The sequence below is a fragment of the Peromyscus leucopus genome, chromosome 16_21 (genome assembly GCF_004664715.2).
Source record: "Peromyscus leucopus breed LL Stock chromosome 16_21, UCI_PerLeu_2.1, whole genome shotgun sequence".
NCBI lineage: Eukaryota > Metazoa > Chordata > Mammalia > Rodentia > Cricetidae > Peromyscus > Peromyscus leucopus.
The window spans coordinates 72555427-72577149 of NC_051084.1; the positions used below are offsets into that span (position 1 = coordinate 72555427).

Below are 21723 nucleotides of genomic sequence, written 5' to 3' on the forward strand. Positions count from 1 at the left end.
TAAGACAGTATGAGATCATTAAGGATGTAAACAGACAAGGTGGGAAAAGACCAGAGTCATTCAGCATCCTGAGGTCAAGTGAGGCTGGAGGGAAGATGCGAGAGGAGAACCCATGAAGCATGCAGACAACTCTTAAGTTGTTCTGTCACAAGATAGGCAAAGAAATGGCACAAGAGCCAACAAGAGTCAGGGCATGGAGAAAACAGGAGAGAAAAGCCAGAATGCTAAGTCAATAGGAACAGGCCAATGACCAGTGAAGGCTGGGGCTCAGGGGAGAGAGGGAGAAGTACTGTAGAAATGAGCTGAGGCGAAGGGGTGAGACCTTCCCCCTAAATAGGAAGACCAGCTCTGGACAGGACTCAGGCTACTTCATCTTGGTAAGGATGGCAGAAGCTACGGTTGCCATGCTGACAAATGGGTAGACACAGTGCTGGGTCGTAGTTAGGAACAGTAAGGGTAACTAGTCAGATCAATTCTACCGTTCTCTAGGATGGGAGGGAAGATCCTTTACGGAAAAAAGGAACCACTTTAACTCTGAATCTCCTAGTTACCTAGAAGACATCATTTAACTCAATATTCTTGACACACTCCTCTTTTTTGCCAAGCTATGGCTGAGACTTCAGACTCAGGAAGTTACAGAGCATAAAAGAGCACCTGGGTGTACTAACCAGGCCTAATGATATGTGACTGCCATCTTCACACTCAGGAGGCTGAGATAAGAGGATCAAGAGTTTGAGGTTGGTCTGGGCTAAATGGTGAAAGCCTGTCTCCAAATAACAAAATTGCTAATTTTCTTCATTAGTTATTGCCTGCTTAGAGCACTTTAAAGTGATGATCCTAAAAGATAATAAGCAAACAGGGTCAGAAGGAATAAAATGACACCTCAGATCAGACTGCTGTGGTAAGTCATCCGAGTTCTACACACTGTCACAAGCCCACTCCCCTTCCTCAGCACAGCAGTCCTTTGAAGGGATGCTAAAATCATTCTTCATTTTTTTCACAGTTGAAGAAACTACATGGAGGTTGATGATATTTGTTTAATAAACTTTAAGTGATAAAGCTAGAACTGGACCTCAGTCCTTGCTATCAAGAAACAGCAAACAAGCTGGGTGGTGGTGGCGCACGCCTTTAATCCCGGCACTCGGGAGGCAGAGCCAGATATATCTCTGTGAGTTCCAGGTCAGCCTGGTCTACAGAGCGAGATTCAGGACAGGCAAAAAACTACACAGAGAAACCCTGTCTCGAAAAAAGAAAAGAAAGAAAGAGCAAACAAACACCTTTATATTGAGTACGCATTTCATCATACAAACCACACAAACAAGCTGAGCCTAGTGGTTACAGATCTGTAGTCACAAGTCTCCTGAGGCTGAGACAAGATAAAAAGATCAAGGGCAGCCTGGCCAACTTAGCAAAGCTGTCTCAAATTTATAAGGCAAAAAGGACTAGGGGTGCAGCTCAGCGATAGCGCATTTGCTTATGTACAGTTTTACTTTGATGTCAAATGTAGCAAGCAGATAACATGAGCTGCTGTAGAGTACCCAGGGACATGGCGATAATCATGGGTTCCTTCTGAGATATCATTACTAACTCTGGATGTCTACACACACGGGGCGGGGGGCAACGAGTGTGGGGGGCAGAGACAGAAAGATAGGTAGAGACAGACAGGAAGAAACTGAGAAAGACAGGCAGGCAGGCAGAGTATGTACATATCACATGGGAGTGTTCAAAAGGAAGAGGTAGTCAATATACTCTAGGAATATCCGCTTGTCAGTGCCAAATATGCCAGTAGCAGAAGTATTCTTAGATTTATATCAACATTATTTGGAAAAATATTAAAGTTAGTGTCATAAATAAATACACAGAATGTACTTTGAAGATGAGCCATGATACAATGACATAACTTGACAGCCGCTTTTCCCATGCAATGAGTAGAAAACACTGTGAAGCAAAGCATATTCTATAGCTCCTGAAAACAAATTTAAAAGAATCTTTAATAATTACTGAAAACAGTGCTTTATATGCATCACCTCAACAAGTTCTCCCAAAGATCCAATGACCTCAGCATTATACCCAGTTTAGAGATGAGGAAAGTAGAGAGCAGATGATGGTCAGTCTGGATTAACACTCAGAGCCTGAGCACTATGTCCCTCCTCCTTCCAACGCAGCACTGTACAGAAATGAGCTTCATCCATGACCAGGACCTGGTCCCTGAGTTAGTGAAGCATCACTTGAGCATCTGACTAGTAACGTAAGGGCCCGACACTATGATATTGGGCTATCTTTCCAGTGCTTGTGGCTTCGCTGTGCTTGTGTACTTCTCCAAGATTCTCAGGATCCATGACAGGTCTTATAAACGTCTTTCCTAGGTTCTAAGCCTAACCAAGAACTAAGCTCATTATCTACACCTCCGCCCCCCACACATGTGTACGTGTGCTAGCTATTGGGGACTGAAGGGATTGAGCCCATGTGTCTAACACTGAGTTATATCCTCAGCCCCCTCGACTCTTTTTAAATATAATAAATGTTGAGCTAATTGCCAATTTTTAGGCTTTCATAAAAATGCCAGTGTAGTGGCTATTACTAGTTATTTCTCTCATCACTGTGACCAAATACCTGTCGGAAGCCACTTAAAAAGGATTTAGTTAGCTTGGCTCACCGTTTCATACCAAGGAAGCCATGTAGAATTCATGTGGCAGGAGCTCATGGTTGGGCTCACCACATCTGGGCAGACCAGGAGGCAGAATGCAGGGAAAAGTGTCCAGCCAGCTTCCTACTTCCCCTTTCATCAGCCCAGGGCTCCTAACACAGCACCAGCCACACTCAGGATGGGCCTTTCCTCTTCAGTTAAGCCTCTCTGGGAATGCCAAGGAAGGAATGCCCAGTGTGTTTTCCAGATGACTATAAACCCAGAGAGTTAACAAACATCAACCCGGAAATTTTTAATTATAAGTGACAATTTTTCAGAGCACAATTAGTGATAAAATCTACAATCTCAAAATTTCCTTTTTTATTAAAACATTTTTTATCTTTAAAGAACTTGCATATTTTTAAAAAAAAAATCACACAGAGATTAACTAGACTCAAAGTCTACACATCTCAATGAACTTCTTTCTACACAGTTGTAATAGCCACGTGAAGCTGTCGAACTTCACAATGGTTTTTACACTTTCACCATGGGACAATACTTAAATACACAAACAGAAAAGAGAGTAAGGAGGAACTGAAAACTAATGTGGTCAAACTTAATTTAGGTAACAGCTTATAAGAAATAATTTATCTGAGTTGCTTAAAAAGGAAACAGGATTCAAGAGTTATAAGAATGCATGATTTCTTCAACTCTGCAACTAGGGGAAAACTACCTCCCAAGCCACCCCAGCCTTCCCGGAGTCTGCAGCCACATGGTTGGGGCTTGGCCTGGGTGGAGTGAACCAGCACAGCTTCTATTCTTGGTCCGTTCTTCCTGGCCACTCTGGAATCTCCTAGTCACAAATTATGGCCTACTGCCTTTTAAAATAGATCTTTACTCACAGAATTCATTAAAAACAATCTCAGAGTCAAAAAGAGACATTAAGTTCTTACATAAAGCTCCTTTCATTTTGAAAGTAATTTTAGGTAAAAAGATGTTATACATGTTCACAAATTAAGTAAGCTATAAAGAGGGCTGCAAATACCTTTCATTGCAAATGTACTTAGAAGAGTACATCCTACAATGGAGAAACTATTCATTACTAACATTAATATCAGAAAATTTTGAATTTTAAATATCAAATTTGTCCAAACTTGAAAATTATTATCTTGGTAAAAAATTAGTAATGCATGGATCTAATTGTTGATACAAGTTACACATTAACTACTGTAAGATTCTCTATCTTCACATTTTAAATAACATAATTAGTAATTTCTGCTTGAAAATTATAGGTTGAAAATAAAAAGAAACAATTATATATTCTACATCTTCTTCACACTTCTTTGTAAGAAAATCAGAAGGCTGTCTGCTCACATCAGGTCCAACTTATCTACTATGCACACAATACTGAACTGAGGCTCACAATACTTGTAAAGATGCATGAAAATGTTTGCTTTCTTCTAAAATCAGAAAAATGAAATGGTCAGTTAGATCAAAAATAGTTTCAATATATAATATTATTTGTCATTACACCCAAACAGAATATCATTCTTATTTTGTTCCAATGGAAGAAAGATTCACTAGGAAGATCATTGTAGCCCCACTACAATACAGTCCTCCTTCCAATTCCAGAAGCTTCCGGATGGCTGGCTCTGTATTACCTTGCCAAAGCAAGAAGTGGCCAGTGGTGTTTAGATGAGCCTGGGAAATGATGGGCCACTATCAGCACATACTCCTTCCTTTCCAGGGCCCTTCTCAATGCTTCCAGTCTCTACAGAGAGGGATGTGGAACGGAGCAGGCTTCCCACTGCTGCTGACACTCCCTGGAGGCTCCAGCCCAGAGCCAGAGCTGCTGCTGCAACTGCAGTTTCCTCTGGGCGTTTGTTGAGTGCTTGCTTTCTGACTCCTTTGTAAATCAGATGAAAACACTTAGAAATATAGCCACATAAATGCCAAATTTTTCAGACAATTCAATTTTTTTTTTCCCAGAGCTGACCGAAACCAGGGTCTTGCACTTGCTAGGCAAGCGCTCTACCACTGAGCTAAATCCCCAACCCCTAGACAATTCATTTTTGCATGAAATGTTACAGCTGACAACTCATTTTCTCAGCACAGAAGGATTTTTAAATTATAATAATCAACTGGAAGCACCTAAAATACAAAAATCTTCAGGTAGAACAAGAAGCACCCTTTTAAGCACCATTTCCACTGGCAATCTGCTTCTTTAGTTTCACACAAAAGCTGAAGCCAGGGCCTGGTCTGTGACCTCTAGTTTCTGTTCTAGTGGTAACAGAGACATACGGTGCCAAGGAGGGAATGAGGACCATTCTGCCAAGCTTGGGACAGCATGTGTGCAGCAGAGTGAACACCCTCGGTCTCCTCTGGCTACATCTACCTGCACCACTCCCTGTGCCCACCCACCCTGCATGGGTCTCTGTGACAAGGACAGCTGTTGTGATGCCATCTGTGTCATGAGGTAGAGAACACAGTCCACATTTCAACAGGAGGCTGTGAGAACCAAAGAAACTTTAGAAGGCATTCTGTTGTTTTTCCTGGAGTCCGTGGCTTGTGCTTGCAGAGGCTGCCAACTGCCAAGCACTCCTGACTCCAGCCTGCAGATGCATGTGGCTGTCTGCTTACAGGCTGTGCTTCCAGAACAGCAGCTGGATGAAAGCACCCCCAGCTTCTGAACAGCCACCACTGTGGGAACAGCAAAGACTGAACTAAAAGACCTCATTCACAGGGCCAGAAAGCCACCAAATAGGCCAACCCACCAGCAAGCTCTTCCTCTGCTAACAGTTTGCCTCTATGACAGATCTCCTACATATCCTTCCTCTATCACTCCCACATACTCCCTTACACCAGGTTCTCTAGAAAACCAGTAAAGCTCAATGGTAACAAATTCTATACTGCTTTATTTTATTATTAATGTTTTTTGTGTTGGTCTTGTTTTATCTTTACCAAGATCTGAAAAGGCTAAAAAGTGAAAAATCTGGCCAAATGAACAATGCCAGAGGTCATATACTCAGTTTTTCAGGGTTACTAGATAGCACAATGGACCAACTGAGCAGGGACATAAAAAGCTACAGGTAACTCCAGACATGAGAGGCATTGATTAGTTTGTTTGTTTTCCTTGACTAAAGAAGAAAAGCCAGATTAACTGCCCACATCTGACAGTCTCTTCCCTGGAATCACTGCTTTCTTACCAGCACAGTCAAAGGCATCCATCAACACTTCACTTTCCAAGAGACCACAAGAGATAATTCTTGGATAGTCCCCATATGCACGGAAATGATGAAAACCAGCACAGGGCCACTACTAAGTGGCTCACAAAAGAGTAGGCAGAAGGGACTTGTCCTGCCAAGAGTTCCTGGAGAACAGAAGAAACCTCAGAACCCTGGGTATACAGCACCACATTACAGAATCTGCTGCAAATCTTTTCTTCTGCACACAGCCACAAACCCAGTTTGACCATTTCCCAGAAACAAAGCTTCACGCAATGCTTTCCACTGGGTGTGGCTTCTCCTCCCACTCGGTTGCATGACACCCAACCTCTGTCAGCCTTCAGACTATACCCTCTCACACATATGGGTACACAGTGACAGACACACCACAACTCCTACAGAACCCACACTTTCACTGGCAAATGCCCCGCTGTGAACCAGCTCCAGGGCCTTGTGTCTTCTATACTCAGCAACGAACGTAAAATTAAAGAGCAGAAGTCCAATGTCTTCTGCTTTCTGTGTGGGCTACTTTTATGTCAACCTGACATAGCTAGAGTCATTGTGGGAGAGGGAGCCTCAACTGAAAACATGCCACAACCACATTAGCTTGTGGGCAAGCATGAGGTGCATTCTCTTGACAATTGATGTAGGTGGGCCCAGCTTAACCATGGACAGTGCCACTTCTGGACTGGTGGTCCTGGGTGCTACAAGGAGGCAGGCTGAGCAAGCCATGAAGAACAAGCCAGTAAGCAGTAATCCTGCAAGACCTCTGAATCGGTTCCTGCCTCCAGGTTCCTGTCCTGACTTACCTGGATGGTGGACTATAAGCTGTAAGATAAAATAGAGCCTTTCCTCCCCATGATGCTCGTGGTCATTATGATTTATCATAGCTACAGAACTCCTAACTAGTGGACTTCCCTGGGATCTGAAAGCGTGTCAAACAGAACCGCTTTAGTGCTGCCAAAGGACAACTGGACCAGCCCAGAAAGGGAAGGTCACCAAAGCCAACTTCCAGATCCCACATAAAGTTAATGGATCCCACCTGATATCTGATTGCTTCGTACCAACTGCAGCATAAAAATAAGTATTTTCACAGAAATAATTCCAAAGTAACAGGAAAAACACTGATGGAAAAAAAATTGCAATTCATGGATCACAGGATAAGATGGTTAAGCTTTAAATTTTAAAGGTTTTAAGGTTTAAAACCTAAAAGAAAATAAATTCATATGAATTCTCCTTTTCAAAATGCTCAATATTTGATCCTCTTTGGCAAACAAATTTGTGCACTCCTAGCTTCTAATACCCTTTCTAAGAATTAAATGTTTCGGCCGGGCAGTGGTGGTGGTGGCGGCAGCGGTGGTGGCGCACACCTTTAATCCCGGCACTCGGGAGGCAGAGCCAGGTGGATCTCTGTGAGTTCGAGGCCAGCCTGGGCTACAGAGTGAGTTCTAGGACAGGCTCCAAAACTACACGGAGATACCCTGTCTTGGGAGAAGTAAATGTTTCTAAGAGGCAGATTCTAACTAAATTTTGCTTTTTGATTTTAAGTGACCCAACACATGGAAAATGATACAAGTTCCTCAAAGGTTAACAGAGGTTGAGGGTACAGGCATAACAGTATCTAGATACTCACACAATTCCTTCCATAACATTTTATATTGAAATTTTTAAAGTTATACCTAATTCTTGCTACATGGACTCATTCATTTTATTTTAATAGCAGTGTATTAGTAGACTTCCATCACCACAGCAATACACCTGGAAGAGTTAATGTAAGGGCTTGTTTGCTTAGTTTCAAAGTTGGGTTTCTAGTGGTTGTACTAGTTAATAGTGGAAGGGAGTATTTAACTGAACATGTCACCTTCATGTCTGGGAAGCAAATGAAGGTGAGGATTCAGTCCCAAAATTCCCATTAAGAGGACACTCTAAATGATTTAAAGAATTTCCACAAGGCCCCACCTCCTAAACATTCCATCACTTCCCAACACTGCCATCCTGGGGACCAAGACTTCAGTGCCCTTGGGGAACACACACGTTTATACTACAGCAGCAGCAGCATCAGAATTGATCATGCCTCTTTGAGGACAAGCTATAATGAAACTTGTCAACTTCTTGTACAAAAATAAATAAATCGTCCCTCATTCAAACTGATTTAACGGACACAAATAAAAATGGGGTTGGGGATGCTTCAGCTGGTAAAGTGCTTGTTACACAACCACAAAGACTTGGACTTGCATCTCCAGTACCCCCATAAAAAGCTGGGCTCAGTGGAATGTATCTGTAACCCTAAGCGAGACAGGTAGGTCCCTGAATCTTGCTGACAAGCCAGTCCAACTGAAATGGCACACCCCAAGTTCATGTGAAGAATTCTGTCTCAAAAAAATAGAGTATGACTGAAGAAGATATCCAACGTCAACCTCTAGGCTCCACTTCCAAATGCATACACACATACAAACATACGCCACATACAAATACAATTCTCTAAAAAAATTAAAAGAGAAAGAAAGGAGAATGATGATGGTCCATTTTGCCAAACTAACTACACAGGAGGCGATAACAGGGTGAGAAAAGGAAGACTAGGTTTGACTATACACAGTAAGGTGTTGATGGTGATGTGCTAAAGAGGATGCTGAGGGAAAACCTGAGCTGAAGATATCAACTTAAAACTCATCAGTGAATGCCAGGCGGTGGTGGAGCATACATTTTTTTTTTTTTTTTTTTTTTTTTTTTTTTTTTTTGGTTTTTCGCGACAGGGTTTCTCTGTGTAGCTTTGTGCCTCTCCTGGGACTCACTTGGTAGTCCAGGCTGGCCTCGAACTCACAGAGATCCGCCTGGCTCTGCCTCCCGAGGGTGCATACCTTTAATCCCAGCACTTGGGAGGCAGAGGCAGGGGATCTCTGTGAGTTCAAGGCCAGCCTGGTCTACAGAGCGAGTTCCATGATACGCTCCAAAGCTACACAGAGAAAGCCTGTGTAGAGAAACAAACAAACAAAACAACCTCATCAGTGAATCGGTAATTAACTGTATCTACACCTATGGTGAAGCTGTCAAGAATGAGCCATGAACTAAGAGGAGGCCTAGCAAACGGTGGCCCAGTGAACTGTTCAGGCCACAGGAACTGTGTGCCTGATGATCTTCACCAGTGGGAGACAGTCGAGGAGTAGCTCAAAGAGGAGACAGAGAAATAACTCACAGACCTCTCTCAAGAGAAAGCCACAAATGGGGCAAGAAGAAGGCAGGAAGTAGTTGAGAAAGGCAGGACCATCACGTTTGCTTTTGTATCTTAAGACCCTGAATGCAGTATCCCACAAACTCAGAGTGACGGCTGAAGAAACAAGGGACTTTCTGTTATAAAAATGGATTTAAGGCATTTATGGCCACTAATCCAGCTCTACAGAAGATAGCAGAAGGAATACTTAGGTCTAAAGAAAACTTTGAACATACCCAAGAAAGCAAAAGGGACAAATAAACAACCCTAGAACGCTCAATCAAAAGAGATCTAACAGAAGGCACAAAACAACAGAGTGACAAGATTAATGCATGGAACTCCACAGTAACTCTTAATGGTCCTACTTCCTAATGAGAGACAGAGGTCAGAAAACAGGATTCACCTTTTTGCTGACTCCAAGAAACACACTCCATGACCATGATAGACACCACCTTATGGTAAATGTTTGGGGACAGGTATTCCAAGCAAATGGAACCAAAAAATAAGCAAGTGTGGCTATTCTAGTATCTGACCAAATTGACTTCAAACCACTACTAGGCAAAAGGTAAGAAGGGACAATTTATCCTCATTAAAGGAAAATCCAACAGGACTTTACATCATAAACATACATGAATCAAACACAGGAACACTCAATTACTTACACACACACACACACACACACACACACACACACACACACACACAACTTAAAACAGATTAACACCAACACAGTGATAGTGATAATTTCAACATTTGACTTTCACTAATAAATCTTTAATCTGGAAAGAAACTGAATAGAGAAACTGGAGTTAAATAACATCACAAATCAAATGGACTTAACAGGTATGTGTTTACAGAACATTTCACACAAACACTAAAGAATACATGTTCTCAGTGGCCTGTGGGACTGTCTCCAAAACAGACTACATTTTAGGACACAAAGTGAACCTCAATAAATACAGGAACATTGAAACTATATTCCACATCCTATCTGACCACCATGCAATAAAGATGGATAGCAACAACAAAAGAAAAGACAGAAAGTCTACAAATTCATAGGAGCTAAAGCAGACACTACTGAAGTGAAATTGGGTGAAGGGGGAATCAAGGTGGAGATTTTAAAATTCCTAGAATTTGGATGAAAATGAAAACACAATCAATGGACACATGAAGGTAGTCAGGCAGTCTAGTCCTAAAGGGGATTTTTACAGCAACAGGTGCTTACATCAAAAAATTTGAGATCTCAAATTATACCTTAATGATGTATCTGAAGGCCCTAGTAAAATAAGAACCAAAAAGAGTGGGAGTGAAGAGATAATTAAAATCAGAGCCTAAATTCATAAAATAGAAACAAAGAAAATATAAAAAATTCAATGAAATAATGAATTGGTACTTTGAAACGATTAACAAGATTGATAAACACTTAGCCAAACTAACCAAAAGAAAGAGAAAAATGATCCAAAATAATAAGATTATAGATTTAAAAAAGATATTACAACAGATACTGAGAAAACTCAAAGAATTGTAAGAACCTATTTTTAACATCTATAGTCTACCAAATTGGAAAAATCCAAAAGAAACAAATTAACTTCTAGATATATATAACCTACCAAAATTAAATCAAGATGTAAAAAATGATTTAAACAGACCTTTAATATGCAGTAAGATAGAAATCATGGTTTAAAAACTCCCAAGTAGAAACAGTCCAGGGCCAGATGGATCCAGTACAGAATTCTACCAGACATTCAGTGAAGAACTAACAATACTCCTCATCTATTCTACAAAAGGAAGAAACAGTTTACTAATTTCTTTTATGAAACTAGTATTACCCCAATACCAAAACCGGACAAAGACCCAACAAAAAAGTAATGCCTCTTTTAAACATAGAAGCAGAAATTCTCAATAAAATACTTGCAAATTGAATTCAAGAACACATAAAAAAGATTACACATCATGATCAAGTCACCTCCATCCCAGAGATGCGGGATATAAACATATGTGTGTGTGTGTGTGTGTATGTATGTATGTATATATACACACATATATAAATCAATAAATTTAACCACCACAAAAACAGACTAAGGAATAGAAACCACATTAGATGCATGTGGTAGTTTGAATAAGATGACTCCCATAGGCTCATATATTTGAATGCTTAGTTTCATGGAGTGGCATTATTTGAAAAGAATTAGGAGGTGTGGCCTTGTTGGAGGAAGTGTCAATGGGGCTTTGAGGTTTCAAAAGCCCACACCAGGCCAGGCAAAGTGCCCTCCCTCTCCCTGCTGCCTACAGATTCAGACGTAGAACTCTCAAGCTACTTCGACAGCACCATGTCTGGCTGCATGCCGCCATGCTCCCCACCATGATGACAATGGACTAAACCTCTGAAACTATAAGATAGCCCCAGTTACATGCTTTCTCTTGAAAGAGCTGCCTGCCATGGTCATGGTGTCTCTTCATAGCAATAAAACACTGACTAAGACAGTGCAGAAACGGCCTTTGGCAAAATCCAACAACCACTCATGACAAAAGTCCTGTGGAGAGAACAGGTACACTGGGGTATTATAGCTCAACACAATAAGGGCAGTAACAGGAAGCACGCAGCCTAAGGAGAAACAACATAACCTAGAGTCCTCCACACTCAAACTCAGCCCTCTCATCAGGTTACTTCTCTTCCTTGGAACCTGCCTAAGACAAGTGAACGGTACATGCCTCTGTGCTAGATTCCCACACATTAATTTGGAAAATAAATACTATCCAAATAGAATAAGCAAAACTAATGAAAATCTAAGGGCAGAGGTCAGAATATACACCACATAATTAAGGCAGGGAATATCCACCAGTTGAAAGTTTACTGCTCTGTAACTAACAAAATACAGTTATGGATACTCCAGGAGTTTGTGTTACACACTCATCACGACACACGAACTTGGCCGATGAGCCCACCACATCGAGGGCCCTGCAATACCACCAGTCTGTCCCTTCCAGTATGAACCACCTGGGCTAACAAACACCTGCTGGCAAGCATCACTGTATAACCTCCTCTGAGTACCAGCATTCACTGCATGTTAGGGGTGTCATCTGAGCACAAGAGAAAAGATTAAAGGAAATGGAAAGACATGTTTCAGCCAAGGTTAAAGGTCCAGTCACCTCTCCCCAGGAACGGTGCTGGTTCTACTGTCAGATCCGTTCTTTGATAAATTTGGTTTCACTAAAATTAGGAATTGTTTTTCATTACAAGATAGCCTCTCAGGCCAGTGAAGAGACAAGTCATATCCAGAAGACATTTTCACATCTGTATCTCACAAGAGATACATCCACAAAACATCAAGTCATACAAATCAATTTAAAAAACGTTTTCAAACAGGCAAAGGAGTCAAACCAGCATTTTTTTTTAACAAAGACAACATTCAAATGATCAAAAAACATGAAAAAGTTCTCAGTATCATAGTTACCAGAATATTCAACCAGAAAATCACAGTAATATTTCATTAATCACATAACTATGGAAATGATTACAAAAAAGAAAAAAAAACAAAAAAACAAGCCCACTGACAATGCAAATTATGTATATTTGGAGCAATTAGAATTATTCAACCTGTTTAGTATTTAAAATACTTTAATTAGCTAGGAAAAATGCTTGGCAGTATCTACTACAGCAAACATAAATATGTGCTATGAAAGAGGTTAGTATTTTTAATAAATATAAAATTATTTATGAGACTATACATAAGCAATGAAAGCTTTAAAACAATGTACAGATTTCTTTTAGCAAACTATTAAATGCTCCAAGAATAAATATATCCTTCACACTATTTCGTTAGCCCCCACCGAGAGCACCTGAATAACTACTGGCAGCTAGAATGAATGGCTAAGGCTGGGGGGTGGGGGAGCATGGCATCTAAACAACTGATTTATATTTTTCAAGAATAAATTAAATATAAAATAACTCAAAATATCCTAACTACCATGACTACAGGAGACGAGGTTTAGAAGGAGATGAAACATAAAAAGGAGGAGACCACAGGGGAGCAGTCATAAAGCTTGAATCTAACGGTAGCTGCAAACAGGCCATTTATCCCTCTGTGACCACACTAATTGGTATAAGCAACATTCATAAAAAATGTGCAGCCCCTTCATGGTCAGTTTCAATTAGAGAGCAGAAACCTGCTACCCATCTCATCCTCTAAGGAGACAGACTAGACTCACGCCAACTCACTACCTCTTCTACACTGTTTGGTTAGCTTAGCGCTCAGTCTGTTATTTAAAAACAGTGTATGCATGCATGAGTAGAATTGTGTGTATGCAGCTATCTACATCAGAAAAAGATCCACAAAAATTACTATCTGTAAGACCACATTTTGTTCTATTAATAGCCATATACTGCAGTATTACATAACAAATTTTCCAATTCTGTTATACTGGTATGCAAATAAATTAATTCAACCATAGCCAGGAGCTAAATATACTTACTAACCAGTATGGCCTTGTATATAACTAATGACAGAATTTTATGTGATCACTTTCCATTCTGAAAATATCATGAATCTTCATTATTGATGCATTTAAACCCCGCTGCTTCGTTTTGGGGATGTTAACACCTGCAGCTTTCAATGCAGTATGCCTGCATACTACAAGAAGACACCTGAATACTGACCTCACAGTCAGGGAAAGTGGTGTGTAGGTCAGACAGAACTTGGAACATGCAGCCAGGACTGCAGCTCTAATTCACATTGTTAGGTACATGTGGCTTCTTCCGAACAGACAAACTCTTTTAGAAATCTGCCAATATTTCAAGACGGGTGGAAACTTTTAATGCTAAGGAGCCAGAATGGCTTGGGTAAAGAGGAGTAAAATGAATAAATAAGAAAAACAACAACAACAAAAAACGTATCTCAGAAGTTAGAGTAGAAAAGGATGATGAATGAGAAAAACAAACAAACAAACAAAAGAAACCACATGGACTTTCAAGACAGACAATTTGGTCTGAATGCTTTGCCCCATGTAAATTCTGTGACCCTGCTTGGGAATTCTCAATCCTTATGAAAAGGTTTCCTTGCCTGTAAAGAGGATGATATCTCCTTGCAAGTTCTGGTAAGAGGTGTGTGAAATGCCGCCTAGGAAACACCCGTTTCTTCTGTACCTAATCCATTCACTGCAACAAAGGACTAGATTTCCAGCATTAGATGTCAAAATGAACTGAGAAAAGAGATTCCCATTTCGACACTGCAAATCCGAACCTGCACACTCCTCTGTTTATTATCAATTCCACAGCACGCCCAATAAATATCTTTTGACATTCCAATATCAATGACAATCAAAGTTTAAGTAATTAAACTCCTTAAGAAGAAACAAAAGCTGAGTAGAAATTATGTAAGTCACTTTTAAAAACCCAAATACCAGAAAAGAGATTAAGTGCTTTAACAAACAGTAACACTCTCTGGCTACGCTTTTTAAACTCTAAGACCAAAACATAAAAATTCAAAGGTCTACTCTTAATTCAGGACACAAAAGGAACAGACCATTCAGCCTCATGCATAACAATTCTAGAAGGAATGAAATTCCTAGACTCAACTTTATATGAAGGTATTTCCTTATGATTATTTTCAAATAATTTATTCAGAAAAAAATAAGTACATGAAAGACACTTCTTTTTGAAGAATACAGCCCATGAAGTGGTATATTCCAGTTAAAATCACTTGGAGTTAAATCTAATAATCTCTTCATAAAACTGATGAATTGTCAATTTATTAACTCACATTTGATGCATACACACACACACACACACACACACACACACTTAAATACACACTTTATACATGACATTGAACCTTTTTCACAAGCTCACAGAGTAATTAAGACATAGGTACCTATGAGGTAGAGAGAAGCAGAGCAGTATGGAAATATAGGTGGAGTTGGAGCTAGAAGGCAGAAAAGGTAACACTTCACACTGAGAGGCAACAAACCAAATAACATCCTAGGGGGGACTGAGGAGGGGAAAACTACTCCAAGCAGAGAAAACAGTGGGACCAAGACAAAGGCTAAGCTTTGACTGAGAAGTCCATCCCACAAAGTTCCTGGCGAGGTGGCAATGGACCATCAAAACTGGGATACTTCTGAGAGTGAATAGAGACACTATTAAAAATTTTGTAGTGACAAAAAATAAAAACCCAGACTTTGCTAAGCCAATCAAGACAAAGGGGAATGTTGTGCAACCGTGACCACTTACACATGTTCAACTGCATAAAACATGGGGTTCAGAAAAGCACCTGAATATTTCACTCTCCAAAGCATCACAGCATATACCTAGAAAGTTTCTCAGCACTTTTCTGTATGTGTTGAAAAATAAATCTTCCAAAACAGGCATGGTAGTACCAGTGAACTCCAATCGCAATGAACCTGAAGAGGACAGCTCATTTCAGAATGACCTTCAGTGAGAAATGGGAGAGGAAAACATTCTGGATAATAATGCTCCTGGAGCCCCGACTGCCTGCCAGGCACTGAGCACACATCATCTCCCTGCATCTTAACAGTGCTAGGAGAGGGTCTTTATCCTACTCATCTTAGATACAGGGTCCATAAGGCTATGTAAAAAGGATGCAGGGGAGCCAGATGATTCGCAGTCCTCTAACTTTAGTACCGTACCTTAGGAATAATCCAATCAAGTGCCACACAGCCAGGGGCAGCCAAGTTGAGAGGGTTCCCTAGAATACATTTTACCTAACAAACCCTGCCATGGTCAAGTGCTAGAGGCCAGAGAACTCAAATGCCTGCCCTGCTCTGATGTTGCAGAGTGCACAAGCGCCAACCGTCTACCAGCAGCCTGAACTCACTGACTGCCAGACCAGTGCAATTAACTATATGCTTTGTGAACCCCAAAGTCTGGAGTTATTCTGACATGGGGGAAGAAAGGTGTGACTACAATTTCTCCAGTGGCTCTGGCTTGAGGTTGAGTTATGACATACTCTTGTGCCAAGCACAATCTTCCTGATTCATTATCAGTAGAAAAAGCATTGGTCGGGTGGTTTACATAGTTTCAAAATATAATATAACAATTTTCTGCCACTCATGTGACCTTCTGGTGAAAATATATGCATCTTACTAATAAAAAATAAAAAGTCGCTGAACTAACACAGAGATCTAGAAGTTGAGTGGGCGTTACCATCCAAAACTTAATATTTAAAGGATAGAGCAATTACTTTGGGACCAATATATATGTCTAAAAAGAAAACTACAAATGTTCATTTTAGATCTGCATTATGGCTACAAATAATATTGCTATATCTACTGAAAATTCAAAATTTGATAACCTAAGCCTTAAAACAAAACAGTATAATTTAAACCCCTTACAGAGCACACAGCACTGTAGAAGGAAGTAAACAGATTTGAGAAAACTTGAATGGTACAATCAACTAATAAAACAATTTCTCATCAGCTGTCTTTACGGATTTGATTTAAAACGCAAATGAAATAGAAGGATTGAAAGAAGGAAAAGCAAAGGGTGGTGTATAAAACACCACGCACTCTCATGACTGTGGGGAAAGCTCTTTAGACTGGACAGTCGGCCATGCTCTGACCTTTCCACAGTTATTGGGTCTAAACGCATTAGTAGAAAGTAAAGTGCAGAGCTGCTGATTGGCCGTGAGAGTTTCTGATCCAAAGGGTCTACTTGAATCTGCCTATCTACTCAGACAATTCCCTTTGTGATCCAGTTCTTAAATGCCTGGCAAGCAGTGGCCTTTGTTTCTCCTTGTGTGAGGAAGAGAAGGGAAAGAAAGGCAAGACACTCAAGTTGAATACAGAAATTAAATTCCAATTCGAAACAGTTCCTGAGCACTGTATGTTACCAGTGCAGAACTCGCCAGTGCCAGTTTTGGCCTGTAAAGAGCCCACTTAACAAAACCACGCCCCAGTACAATGCTCAGGTATGTTTTTATTATTTTGCTTAAATATGTATAACAGGCATTTAAAAGTCTAGTGTTGTTTATGCTTGGGAGCTCAGCATCAAGGTAGAAGACTATTGCTATAAAGACTGTAAGACTATTTTTTTACTCAACAATATATGATAGCTATATTAAGAAGAACCAAGTCGATGTGAAGCTGAAGGCCTGGCCAAGTAGTTATGACAGGTGATGATGCAGTTGCCTGGCTCTGTTATCTATCAGCTACTTCTGAAGGAGACAGTCTTTCCCCTCCAACAGCCTGTACATTTAGAAGAGAAAAACAAATCTGGTATCCCAGACCAGGAAGACTCCCTTACTTACACAAAACGTATAAATGGATAAATTAAAAAAAAAATAAAAAACAGACCGCGGCCACAGTCAAGAGACAGCCAGCATGCAGCTCTAGCGCCACGGACACATTGCTGGCCTCTCTAAACGTTGCCTTCCTCTGCCCTCTGTGAGTGATACGAGACCATGTCAGAGTCAGGGAAAGCACCATACCTGTCACATGTCCTGCCCACAGTGAGAGTTCAGTAAGCGGTGGTTACTGTTACTTCATCTGAACACCAAGGAATGCAATGGCTGCACAGCCTCAGTATGGGAGGGGCCAGCATCAATGGCTGCACAGCCTCAGTATGGGAAGGGCCAGCATCAATGGCTGCACAGCCTCAGTATGGGAGGGGCCAGCATCAATGGCTGCACAGCCTCAGTATGGGAGGGGCCAGCATCAACAGCTGCCACATTCTAAGAACGTGGAGAAGGGAGGATGACAAAGAGATCTGGGGGTAGGGTGAAGAGAGTTGGCCAAACTGCTTGGTCGCTTGACTATGGTAATGACTAGGAGACTCCATGCATTGCCATAGCTCACAAAATTGATGCCCAGTGCAACTGCAACCACAGCACCCTTTTGAATGCAAAGTAGTTAACTAATTCTGATTAAAACAAACCACCAAAATTAATATAGTCATTTTGATACATTGATTTCTAAAATAAATCTAAGTCCCCAAGTACTATTTTATATCTTAATTAATAAATAAGCTATGTATTTAAAAAATAAGTGGCCATCTGAACAATTAACCAAGTTATCTATTTGGAAATAAAGTAGATTGTATTAAGTAGTGTGACCAAGGAAAAAATGAAAGTGTTTTCATTTTTACTAGATTACTAAAGATGACAGATACAACTTCGTCCCTAAAAATCCAGTCATGTGACTCTGCAGATAATCTCAAGAACATACTGTTATTTTCAATAGGTTAAAGAAAGCTAAAAATATCTGCCACTGATTCCCATGACTTCCATATCATCTCAAAGTATCTGTAAAAGATTTTATAAGACTCTCTCTGGATTTTCATCAAGATTGCTACCTAACTGAGGAGCTCTTTTAGTATAGAACTGTGTGCCTATTTGGGGAAGAAAAACAAAAAATGCTTTACAACAATTTCTTACTCATTGCTATTTATAAAACAGATGAAACACCAAAGAAATTATGTTAAATAATAAATAGACTTCTGGTCAGTTCGGTGTGTTTCTGAACATGCCAATCAAGTTAGTATTGAGCCTTCCTTTACCCATCACTTAGTGACCCTGACCTAACAGGATGTGAGGCCTGAGAAGCAGAAGACAGGAAAGGAGCAAGAGGCCTGCTCAAGCCACACACACTAGCCTCTGCCCCTCAGCCAGGCACTGGTGGGCTACTGCCTTCAGCACCTCGGCTTCCTCATCGTCCCCCACCTTCAGACCACCTGACCACATTTAGTCCTTAAAGCCCTTTAGAAAGAGCACAAGAGAGCAAGGACAGGCCTCTTACGGCCCTTCCCCTGAGCTCTGCTTAAGCATAAGACTTGTGTTATTTCTTAACAAAAGTGAAATACAATTTCTGCCATTCAAGGGTTCCTATGCATTACTCATTGTGTTATGGAACTTGATATTAAATTAAGAGACTTCTTTATGCTATTAAAATATTATCTTTATGCTGTATAATATGTCTTTAGAAAACACAACACTAAATTCCTAAAATCCTGATACTCCAAGAAACCAATTCATGGAGAAACAACTACTTACCTATCTAGAGTGGCCTTTCTCTCTAAACTGCAGGCACAGTCAACTTTTAACGCTATTTCCATCATTTTCAAGAACAATTAAGAAAAAAATAAATTAGCCGGGAGGTGGTGGCTCACGCATTTAATCCCAGCACTCGTGAGGCAGAGGCAGGTGGATCTCTGTGAGTTCGAGGCCAGCCTGGTCTACAAATCGAGTTCCAAGAAAGGCGCAAAGCTACACAGAGAAATCCCGTCGGGGGTGGGGGGTGGGGGAGTTGAAAACAAAGACCAGTAAGGGGAATCTGTCAGGTTATCTTACCTGGTACAAGACACTATGATTGGTAAATCTAAAACCACCTGTTTCAGAAAGTAACAGAACTTAGATAAACACGAACTTCCTTATCATTCCTGTAGCACCTACTATGATCCTGGCACCGTGTATCTAGGGGCATGGTGGTGAATAAAAAGCTAACTGGCTTCATGAAATGAAGAAAAACGAAAACATGACTTTGAAACTCAGAATTCGGTATAAGTAGCATCTCCCTTTCCCAACCAGTGATTTCTTCACGACTCATCCTGTGTTCCTACAGCCTCTCATGGAGAAGAGTGCCAAGGACTCAGTCTCAAGTTCACGTCACAGACAGGCAAGCCAATCTTGTCTTGGCTTCCACAACAACGAAACGGAACACCACTGCTGCTATCCATCAGGGTTCCCTATGAATCTCAATGTGGATACTGATAAATTCTAATGTGAAAACAAGCCCTTGAAACCCTTGGGAGGAAAAGGTTGTTAAAATTAAGTAAGACGGTATCTTCTCTTAAATTTTCACACAAAATTTTATTAATATCACCATGCAAAATCACCACAAATATTTGTCAACCAATAAAAACAGAAATCTCACAAGGCTCTGCAAATAGGATCAATCAATATTCATATATACTTGAAAACAAACTACACACTAGAAGGAAAGACATCACTAAAAGCTACACAGGCAACAGAAAGACACTACTTTTCCTGGTTTAAAAGTTGGCTGCGGGGAGGGTGCACTTGAAGCCCTTCCACGGGGCCTCCCACATATACACTGAGCAAGCCCAGGACAAGGCCAGGGCAGTTTCACAGCTGCCTCTCACAGCAGCAAGTGGTGCGTTTCACTGGATGGATGCAAGGTTGCTAACACAGAGAGACTCTCACCCTACTCGAGGCTTTCTGACTGTTCTCCGTTCTGACCTCTCTCCTAAGGGTCACCAGCCACGAGAAGAATGGGTGCGGCACTACTAATGTGCTGTGCTACTCACTGTCCTGTGCTAAAACCCCCTTCATTTCCCAAAAGCAACAGTCCATATTTGCTCCAAATTTAAGCAAGCCAAATGGGTTAATGTGACCCAAGGCTCTGCTTTCCTTAGTTTACCAACTTTCTTTTTCTACTTCATGTCACAAGAAATATTTTTATGTTGCAAACTAAACTGTAATATTTGAAGGAAACCACCACAAACTCTTAACGTCACTCCTTGAGATTTAAAATTCACAAAACAGCTGGTGGCTTTCTAAATAGCACCATGAAAAAAAAACAAAAAACAAACAAACAACCCAGCAAAACCATTCCAAAGGAACTTGCTGACTGGAGGCCTGCCTACGGCAGCTAGGAATTAAATTGTGCGGGAACTGTAATCTCCCAGAGAGCTTTTGAGCCTAAGAAAGAGGAAATCTGCGTTTGTGATCCCTTTCTCCGAGTAATTGAAGGAGGGGGTATTTTATATCCTACAAATATGATCGCTGGCTACAAAATTACAATGTCGATTAGAAGAAACCTATTAAATGTATGTATGTTCATTGTCCGGGGTCTTAAGAAAATATTTTCACATGATCCCTGTCTTTAAAATACAATAGCAACCTTACAGGGAGTGTGCCACCAGGCTAAGCTGCTGTTGGAAAGCATGTCCCTTTCCAGGCAGGTACAAGGCCCATTTAATTCCAAGTCAATCCGGAGAGAGGTGACAGCCCAAGTTGCTCGGAGGCTGTCAGAGCACAGCTCTCGTGCACACTCCGGATCACCTCTCCATTCTTCCCCAATGCCGTGGGCTTCCACTCCCTGCTCCAGCACTGCAAACACCCAAACACCCTGGCTTCCCCTTCTTCGCAGCAGGCTCACTCTGCATCGCCTCCTTCCGCCACCGCTTCCCCGGGGCGGGGAAACCGAGCCCAAGGACGAGCGCGGGTCTCCTACCTACCTTGATGATGCTGCTCCGGCGGGGCAGGCCGCCCGGCTTGCTGTCCTTGGGGACAGGAGCGGGGGCCGGGCTAGGGGTCCGTGCGAGCGCCACGCCTCGAGGTGCCCTGGCAGGGCTGGCCCGGGCTTCGTCGGCGGACACGCCGAGGCTGCAGTCTCCGTTGGAAACCCCGCCGCTGTCATAGCGCGCCCGCCCGTGGCCGAGGCGACCTCCCGCGCCGCCGCCGCCTTCGCCGGCTCCGGCTTTCAGGGCGCCCTTGGCGCCGAGGGCCGGGCCCGGGGAGGTGGGCAGGGCCTCGCCTGCGGCGCCCCGGCCACACTCCGCCATGGGCGCCCCACGACCCGCCTGCACAAAGCCGCGTCCCCGCGTCCCCGCCGCCGCCTCGGGCCGCCTCGCGCGGCCCCTCCTCCTCGCCGCCGCCGCCTCGGCCGCTTCTTCCGCTTTTTTTCTTGGC

The 21723-nt window shown here is 41.7% G+C and overlaps 1 protein-coding gene across 1 annotated transcript in view; it reads right to left on the reverse strand.

The window, feature by feature from the left end:
* Plcl2 (phospholipase C like 2) overlaps positions 1 to 21668 on the reverse strand; it is a 183709-nt gene extending 162041 nt beyond the window's left edge. Inside the window, exon 1 of the mRNA XM_028882507.1 lies at positions 21270 to 21668. Coding sequence (XP_028738340.1) covers positions 21270 to 21596 — 327 coding nt within the window. The 5' untranslated portion in view covers positions 21597 to 21668. The remainder of the gene's footprint in view (positions 1 to 21269) is intronic.
* Positions 21669 to 21723: the final 55 nt, after the last annotated feature.